This window comes from Triturus cristatus, chromosome 1_1 (genome assembly GCF_964204655.1).
Source record: "Triturus cristatus chromosome 1_1, aTriCri1.1, whole genome shotgun sequence".
Taxonomy (NCBI): domain Eukaryota; kingdom Metazoa; phylum Chordata; class Amphibia; order Caudata; family Salamandridae; genus Triturus; species Triturus cristatus.
The window spans coordinates 985003465-985013565 of NC_140579.1; the positions used below are offsets into that span (position 1 = coordinate 985003465).

At 37.9% G+C, this 10101-nt stretch overlaps 1 protein-coding gene across 1 annotated transcript in view; it reads right to left on the reverse strand.

Annotated features, from left to right (window-relative positions):
- Positions 1-9450, reverse strand: part of LOC146871416 (uncharacterized) — a 9909-nt gene extending 459 nt beyond the window's left edge. Inside the window, exons 1-2 of the mRNA XM_085646991.1 lie at positions 9341-9450; positions 805-4959 (exon numbers count right to left, since the gene is read on the reverse strand). Coding sequence (XP_085503117.1) covers positions 805-4916 — 4112 coding nt within the window. The 5' untranslated portion in view covers positions 4917-4959; positions 9341-9450. The remainder of the gene's footprint in view (positions 1-804; positions 4960-9340) is intronic.
- Positions 9451-10101: the final 651 nt, after the last annotated feature.

The following is a 10101-nucleotide window of genomic DNA, read 5'->3' on the forward strand; positions in this document are numbered from 1 at the left end:
CTGATCTCTTCCTTTTCCAATTTCAAAAGCTCCTCATTGAATATTGAGCATTCACGTAGAGTTGGCATTAAGCAGATGACACTTTTGTTTTCTGCAATGTTCTTGTATATCTTCTCTGCAACTATTTCTTCCTTTGGAAATAAATTATGTAGCAGCCGAGTCTGTAATGCTTTTTTGCCAGCTTCTGTGAGTAGTCCAATCCTGATATCTTTCAGAATACTTCCATATTCTTCATCGTTTGCTTGCCTCATATTAGTTGTAAGTTCCTTGTACTCAAAGAAGGACCAAATATTTGTATTACCGATGCTTCCCAATGACTTCTTCGTGTCTTCATGTGTCACAGTATTAAACACTGGTTGTCCTTTAACCGGAGTAAGTTGCAAAAGATCCCCAAAAACTATGACGTGTTTTCCACCAAATAACACGTCATAGTCTGTCTTCAAAATTTGCTGCATTCTTAAATGCACAAAGGCAAGCATTAAGTTTGATACCATGCTCACCTCATCAATAATGAGAACTTGCATCTTCTTCAATACTCTTGAAACTTCCAAGCATGCTTCTCCAGTTAGCTTGTTGAATTGTATTTTGTTCTCATGCTCCACTGGTAACATTAGCAAACGATGTAAGGTGATTCCTTTTATGTTATATGCTGCTAACCCAGTTGGAGCAGTAACCACACAAGACAAAGTAGAATCTGTTTTTTGCTTTAGGTAGCTTCTGATGACTTTAATTAGGAAACTTTTTCCAGTGCCAGCTTGTCCGCTTACATACATCCTGATTGGATGAAATGATGTGCATGAGCACTCTTTTTTTTCATGTAGAAATCCGTGATCAATTTTGTTTTTGATCTCTTCATAAATTTGTTGCTGCTCTTGATTCAGTTGTCTTTCCAAATTTTCTAAGTCTATAAATTCTTCTTGAGCTTGATTCATAGCCGTTTCCACTTCATTCATGGCTATTGATGCTTCATTTTCAACGATTGGTTGTCCTAGGGGATCTTGACTGTATGTTCCTGAACTTTGGCTGTCCTGAGAACTGTCTCTAGCAATTTCTGCTGCAATTGTAGTTTCCTGTTCAATTTCTTCATTTAACATTTGCAGATAAGTTGAGAATGTACTGCATTGTATGCTGTCTTTGCAAGCATTAAAAGAATCTTCATAGCTCTGGAATTCTCCCAGTAGTTCATCCTCTGAACGCCATGGTTTAAACAACTGTAAAAGAGCCAAGTAGTAAAATTCTTTCTTGTCGGTAGTGTCGCAACTCAGCTTCCGGTGATTTATCAAACTTCCTTTGGTTTGCTTCACCAAACATCCTTCTTCACCAACGACTTTATATTTTCCATTATTGATGTCTTCTGCAGCTTTCCGTGAATAAATGTAGTTCTGCAGCACTTCATAGAGACACATGTTCTCCAGATGATGACTTCTCTTGGGATAATATGTGTCCAACATGTTTGTTTTCAATATATCTGTACTTTCAGGTTCGAACTGTGCCAAATATTCAATTTCTCCAACAGATTTCAGTACCCGATTTCTCATTGCTGCAAGGCCTAAACTTGCCCAAATTATTCTTCTTGACTTCGAGTAGAGACTTGCAGAAGATAATCTATCTGAACATTCGTAGGATCCAATTTCTCGATGCGATAACATCTTCAAACTGAAACTGTACAGCTTCTTACTGACAGTCTTCTCGTGAGAAATCTCTTCCCACATTTCCTTCAATTCTGTTTTTTCTGATTTCGTAATGTAAGACGTTACATATCGAGCAACAGCAATGGAATTGTCAGCAACATACTGTATATCCATGTTAGCGTTCCACATGGATAAAATGACTGGGTTGTAGTCATTTATATTTTTTGATTCTTCTTTTCTTTTAAGGTTGTAGGTATTCTTAGGTGATTTTCTTGTGATAGTATGTCTCACAGCTGACATAAAACTGTTGACTCTTCCATTTGTAAGAACAGGTCTAGGAAATCCAAATCGACATTTAGTGTAGTATTTTTCTTTGCTCTTGTATTTCCGTCGACAGTATTTTCCACACCGATGACTTTGGAAACGTAGAACTTGCTCCTTTAACTTGTACTCTTCTGTGCTTTTAGGTATAGCACATGTTGCATATTCTTCAATGTAAGATAACACTGCTTCATCAGTATCTGTTCCAAACTTTGGGGCATCCTTGATCCACAGCAGCATATGAATATGAGGAGCACCTCTTGCCTGGTACTCTTTTCTCCAAAAGAAATCCACTACTTCTCCAAGGGGTGGATTTTTTTTATTGCAGATGAAGGACATCATAGCCTCAAATCTATGATTGAAATATCTGCAAACATTAACCGGATCCAATGAGCACAGTTCTCCTGCTGTCTTGTATTCGATGTTTTCAATGTTTGAATTGGCCTCTCGTAGAAAATCCAGTAAATCATCCCAAGCGTACTCGGCGCAGCTTAGGGTAAGGAACCATGTTGGTGTTCCTAAATTGCGTAACATGCATTTTAGTTCACCATGGCGTCGGTACCAATATTCATTTGTCCCACGCTGACAAGCCATCAGATTGATCAGTTGTGTTTCCAAATGATCATCTCGGTGCTGCACTTTCTCCATAAAATCCTTAGCAGACACATTTTGTAAATGTACTCCACTTTTTAAAATGTGATTTACTGCATAAGACAGTGCAGACAAGTCGCTTTCAAATAAAAGATGGAACAAATAAGGGATACTTTGTCGAAATCTGGGATCTTCAGCATATAGTCTTGTAGTCCGATACTCAGAAGCTGGAATCTGTTCCGGACGTTCATCGTATCGTCCTCCTTTTCCTTTAGGAAACAGCTGAGGAAAACATCGAGCTTCCAAGCTCTCCTCCCATACACTCACGGGATTTCCTTTTGCTTTCTTCATCTGAAAGAGATCAATATTGTCTCCCATAACTTCTTTCGAATGGAGAGGATGTATGCTAAAATGTTCATAAATTTCTTCTTCCTTTGACTTGTCCACTTTTTCAATTTGTCCACTTGGTGTTTCTGTATCTCCTTGTAAATCTTCTTCTTCTTCTTCTTCTACTATATAAATTGATTCATACCATTTGTTATTTTTTTTCAAATACAAATTTGCTCTTTGTACTTTCCGCACATCTACCAGCTCCTGCCAAATCTTCTTATTCTTTGTAGGTACACCATTAACCAGAATAATTAATGGTTCAGTTTCCAAAGTATCCGCATCAATAGTTTCCATATTTTTTTTCAAATCCAAGGGCAAATACACCACTCTACCTTTTAAACCTCTCAGTAAATCTGAAGGAGGTAATTTACCAGTTTTGGGCTCCATACGTACTATGGTCTGGAACGGATGAACACATTGAATGAGTATAGACTCATATGTATTTAATTCAGAAAGTTCAGCAGGAATAGCATCCAATTCTAAATTATTATGTACAGCTCTGGTCGGCATTCTATTTTCCTCTAACTTGTTGTAGCAGTATTTACAAATACGCTGATCTTCACCCAATTCAAAACAATTTTCAAGAAATATATATGTTGCAAAATCCATCCACTTATAATTATCTTCATTTTCACTCTTTCTGTAGAGATCAACATTCCTAGTTTGTTTTCTATAATGAGTTCTGCGGCAACAAATACAAGTAACATTTGGTCTTTCATTAGAGACTATTGCAAATTTTGTTATGTGATCATTAAATGTCTTACTTACACAAGGTTCTACATTCTCTTCCACTTCTGCCTCATTTACTGTGTCCTTCTCTGCACTGTTTTGTTCAGGACCAAAGTAACAAAACTGAATTTCATCAACAACCTTCTCTACATCTGATACCGTTCCTCGGAACAGAGCCCTATTCAATTCATTTAACTTTATTGCTGGACTTTTGGCAAAATACAACCGTCTCACAAACTTTCTCATTTCAGTATGATGAACAGCCAGCATCCTAAAATGATGGAAAACACTATTGCACACTTTTCTAGATAGACAAGCAAGAGAATGACCCTGCAAACCAGTATTCTCTCTCACTCTGCATGGATCCAGACTTTGAAGCACCTTAATCTTTTGTTTTACACTTTTTTTACTATATTCTCTTAGAAACTCTCGAAATCTGTCAATAGATTCCTGACGCACAGTGCAAATACTACTACAATTCCAAGTGTACACTGGGGCTTTAGGACGTCTCCCCATTGCCTCATCTGCCATCACTTGTACCTCATCTCTTGGAACCATTATCTCCTTCTCCATTATGCAACCATTTTTTACTTCGTATGAACGACCTCTGGTGTCAACTGCATGCAGCAAACTATTACTTTGAAAATAGCTCTCTTCATTAAAAAAAGGTTCACTACTTGAGCTATGCATCCACTTTCCTAAAAACACTTTACAAAAATTTGTTCTGTTCACTACTCTTTTGCTTTTGCTTTGTGATTTCAGTACATTAACCATTTTATCTAATGTACGCATCCTATTCAAAATTAATATGAATAGTTTCCTTTTTAATTCTAATGCCTTTGCTGCAATGGCTTCAATTTCTTTTTTTCTCTTATAATATTTAGCCTTTTGCTTATATTTCTTTATATCCTTTATCAAATTGGACATAACTCTTCTCTGAAACATTTTTCTACGTATCTCTTTAAATGCTGTTTTTCTGTTTATGTTAAACTTTTCAATTGCAGAAGGTATATTTGCATTAACTAAATCCTCAATTTTTTGCTGTTCTGTAGGTTTTGTTACATTTTTCCGAGAACAGACATTTTGTACATTTTTGTTTGTTTTCAATATTTTGTTTAGGAATTGTCTTTTTTGCTTACCAGAAGATTTTTTCTTTTTCCCAACATCAGCATCTTCTACTAACTTTGGTCCTCCAGTTGTCCTCAAATATAGTTTTTTTTTTAGCGTTTTTTGAACTCGAGATGTTGTAGGCATCTTAAATTTTGTTCACTGTTCTTCAGCAATACCTGCAAAAAAACTAAAAAAAAAATTCTTTATTGTATTTAAATATATTACTACATTTCTTTTCACAATAGTCACAAAACGAAATTTCTTTGCCAATTTGAATGCACACAAACTCCTCTTTTTTTTTGGGCAAGTGAAAATCTGTATAACAAACTGTCACATTATGAAACCAAGCTGTTTTTTTTTCAGACCACCACCGTGTGTATTCTCTGTGACTGCCTACACTCCAGCAGGGGCAACCAGCCTTAGTGATGCTGAATGTATTTGCATTACAGACTTAAACCTGAAAACCCCACTCGCTTCTAATTACTGTGCATGACTATACATGGCAAGCACATGGGTGTGTGCTAAACCTCTGCTTCTTCCCCCAAAAATTCGCTCCTCTTTTCCATCTACTGCAACTGTGAAATCACCAGAGCAAGACGCAATACATTTCTGCCTATAATTCTTCTATGCACACAGAGTCATGTTTTCACATTAGTGCCAAAACGAAATTTCTTTGCCAATTTGAAAGCACACTTACTGCTCTTTTTTTTTCGGGGGCAAGTGTATATCTCTTTTTTCAATTTGAAATCACTTTTACAGACTGACACATTCTGAAACCTTTTTTTTAAATTTATTTAAATGCACATGTCCAAGCAGTTTTTTTTTCAGACCACCACCGTGTGTATTCTCTGTGACTGCCTACACTCCAGCAGGGGCAACCAGCCTTAGTGATGCTGAATGTATTTGCATTACAGACTTAAACCTGAAAACCCCACTCGCTTCTAATTACTGTGCATGACTATACATGGCAAGCACATGGGTGTGTGCTAAACCTCTGCTTCTTCCCCCAAAAATTCGCTCCTCTTTTCCATCTACTGCAACTGTGAAATCACCAGAGCAAGACGCAATACATTTCTGCCTATAATTCTTCTATGCACACAGAGTCATGTTTTCACATTAGTGCCAAAACGAAATTTCTTTGCCAATTTGAAAGCACACTTACTGCTCTTTTTTTTTCGGGCCAAGTGAAAATCTCTTTTTACACTTTGAAATCACTTTTACAGACTGACACATTCTGAAACCTTTTTTTTTAAATTTATTTAAATGCACATGTCCAAGCTGTTTTTTTTTCAGACCACCACCGTGTGTATTCTCTGTGACTGCCTACACTCCAGCAGGGGCAACCAGCCTTAGTGATGCTGAATGTTTTTGCATTACAGACTTAAACCTGAAAACCCCACTCGCTTCTAATTACTGTGCATGACTATACATGGCAAGCACATGGGTGTGTGCTAAACCTCTGCTTCTTCCCCCAAAAATTCGCTCCTCTTTTCCATCTACTGCAACTGTGAAATCACCAGAGCAAGACGCAATACATTTCTGCCTATAATTCTTCTATGCACACAGAGTCATGTTTTCACATTAGTGCCAAAACGAAATTTCTTTGCCAATTTGAAAGCACACTTACTGCTCTTTTTTTTTCGGGCCAAGTGAAAATCTCTTTTTACACTTTGAAATCACTTTTACAGACTGACACATTCTGAAACCTTTTTTTTAAAATTTATTTAAATGCACATGTCCAAGCTGTTTTTTTTTCAGACCACCACCGTGTGTATTCTCTGTGACTGCCTACACTCCAGCAGGGGCAACCAGCCTTAGTGATGCTGAATGTATTTGCATTACAGACTTAAACCTGAAAACCCCACTCGCTTCTAATTACTGTGCATGACTATACATGGCAAGCACATGGGTGTGTGCTAAACCTCTGCTTCTTCCCCCAAAAATTCGCTCCTCTTTTCCATCTACTGCAACTGTGAAATCACCAGAGCAAGACGCAATACATTTCTGCCTATAATTCTTCTATGCACACAGAGTCATGTTTTCACATTAGTGCCAAAACGAAATTTCTTTGCCAATTTGAAAGCACACTTACTGCTCTTTTTTTTTCGGGCCAAGTGAAAATCTCTTTTTACACTTTGAAATCACTTTTACAGACTGACACATTCTGAAACCTTTTTTTTTAAATTTATTTAAATGCACATGTCCAAGCTGTTTTTTTTTCAGACCACCACCGTGTGTATTCTCTGTGACTGCCTACACTCCAGCAGGGGCAACCAGCCTTAGTGATGCTGAATGTATTTGCATTACAGACTTAAACCTGAAAACCCCACTCGCTTCTAATTACTGTGCATGACTATACATGGCAAGCACATGGGTGTGTGCTAAACCTCTGCTTCTTCCCCCAAAAATTCGCTCCTCTTTTCCATCTACTGCAACTGTGAAATCACCAGAGCAAGACGCAATACATTTCTGCCTATAATTCTTCTATGCACACAGAGTCATGTTTTCACATTAGTGCCAAAACGAAATTTCTTTGCCAATTTGAAAGCACACTTACTGCTCTTTTTTTTTCGGGGCCAAGTGAAAATCTCTTTTTACACTTTGAAATCACTTTTACAGACTGACACATTCTGAAACCTTTTTTTTTAAATTTATTTAAATGCACATGTCCAAGCTGTTTTTTTTTCAGACCACCACCGTGTGTATTCTCTGTGACTGCCTACACTCCAGCAGGGGCAACCAGCCTTAGTGATGCTGAATGTTTTTGCATTACAGACTTAAACCTGAAAACCCCACTCGCTTCTAATTACTGTGCATGACTATACATGGCAAGCACATGGGTGTGTGCTAAACCTCTGCTTCTTCCCCCAAAAATTCGCTCCTCTTTTCCATCTACTGCAACTGTGAAATCACCAGAGCAAGACGCAATACATTTCTGCCTATAATTCTTCTATGCACACAGAGTCATGTTTTCACATTAGTGCCAAAACGAAATTTCTTTGCCAATTTGAAAGCACACTTACTGCTCTTTTTTTTTCGGGCCAAGTGAAAATCTCTTTTTACACTTTGAAATCACTTTTACAGACTGACACATTCTGAAACCTTTTTTTTTAAATTTATTTAAATGCACATGTCCAAGCTGTTTTTTTTTCAGACCACCACCGTGTGTATTCTCTGTGACTGCCTACACTCCAGCAGGGGCAACCAGCCTTAGTGATGCTGAATGTTTTTGCATTACAGACTTAAACCTGAAAACCCCACTCGCTTCTAATTACTGTGCATGACTATACATGGCAAGCACATGGGTGTGTGCTAAACCTCTGCTTCTTCCCCCAAAAATTCGCTCCTCTTTTCCATCTACTGCAACTGTGAAATCACCAGAGCAAGACGCAATACATTTCTGCCTATAATTCTTCTATGCACACACAGTCATGTTTTCACATTAGTGCCAAAACGAAATTTCTTTGCCAATTTGAAAGCACACTTACTGCTCTTTTTTTTTCGGGCCAAGTGAAAATCTCTTTTTACACTTTGAAATCACTTTTACAGACTGACACATTCTGAAACCTTTTTTTTTAAATTTATTTAAATGCACATGTCCAAGCTGTTTTTTTTTCAGACCACCACCGTGTGTATTCTCTGTGACTGCCTACACTCCAGCAGGGGCAACCAGCCTTAGTGATGCTGAATGTTTTTGCATTACAGACTTAAACCTGAAAACCCCACTCGCTTCTAATTACTGTGCATGACTATACATGGCAAGCACATGGGTGTGTGCTAAACCTCTGCTTCATCCCCCAAAAATTCGCTCCTCTTTTCCATCTACTGCAACTGTGAAATCCCCAGAGCAAGACGCAATACATTTCTGCCTATAATTCTTCTATGCACACAGAGTCATGTTTTCACATTAGTGCCAAAACGAAATTTCTTTGCCAATTTGAAAGCACACTTACTGCTCTTTTTTTTTCGGGGGCAAGTGTATATCTCTTTTTTCAATTTGAAATCACTTTTACAGACTGACACATTCTGAAACCTTTTTTTTAAATTTATTTAAATGCACATGTCCAAGCAGTTTTTTTTTCAGACCACCACCGTGTGTATTCTCTGTGACTGCCTACACTCCAGCAGGGGCAACCAGCCTTAGTGATGCTGAATGTATTTGCATTACAGACTTAAACCTGAAAACCCCACTCGCTTCTAATTACTGTGCATGACTATACATGGCAAGCACATGGGTGTGTGCTAAACCTCTGCTTCTTCCCCCAAAAATTCGCTCCTCTTTTCCATCTACTGCAACTGTGAAATCACCAGAGCAAGACGCAATACATTTCTGCCTATAATTCTTCTATGCACACACAGTCATGTTTTCACATTAGTGCCAAAACGAAATTTCTTTGCCAATTTGAAAGCACACTTACTGCTCTTTTTTTTTCGGGCCAAGTGAAAATCTCTTTTACAGACTGACACATTATGAATCCACCATGTGTAACTACAACAAAAACAATTCCCATTTCTATTATTCATTTCTTAAGTTACCACATACATCCCCTCTCAAACTGTAAACTCACCTTTAGAATTAGTTAGTTGTGAAAGAAATGTGTCACTCAAACAGCAGATTATCAGAGCCAGGATCTCTGTTCTGTACACCTCTCTCCTCTCAGCAGAACCAGATAATGGCAAACTTTCCCTCTATTTTTCCACACATATACATGTAAGTTTCAAATCTCAGTGCTTCCCCCTTTTTTTCAAATGTAATGACACATTTCTATTGGTTGAAAACCAACCCTTTTCCAAAAGTACCCTGCCCCCAACTTGACTTCTGCCTAGTACCCTTCCCCCAACTTGACTTCTGCCTGCTACCATAGCAACAGCTCATGGAACACTGCTGTGTGCAGTTAGGTCAGAAGTTCGACACACAATGTTTCAATTCCACAGAGCAAGAGTGCTTGACTTTTCAAACCTAACTGCAAATCCATAGTACTGTTCTTTGGTTACACATTTTTTTGTACCAATACAAAACATGCTTCTATTAATTTTCACATACAGCCTAGTTTTTTTTCTAGAATGGTATGAAACAGCCAATCAGTTCTTTTTGTTTTGTAAAAAATATGTATGCCTCCATTTCCAAACTGTCTTTCTTTTCATATTGCCATTCTACTGAAAGACACCTCCTGAGTGCATCCAGTTCTCCTTTGAAGATGTTCACAGTGTGGATTGTAGGGCACAGCTATGTCTTCTGGAGTGAAAAGTTTGCAGAGAAAACAGATATGGTGAGAGACCTTGCTTTGCCAAATGTAGACATTAAATGGATTGGTCAGAGAGGGTTAAA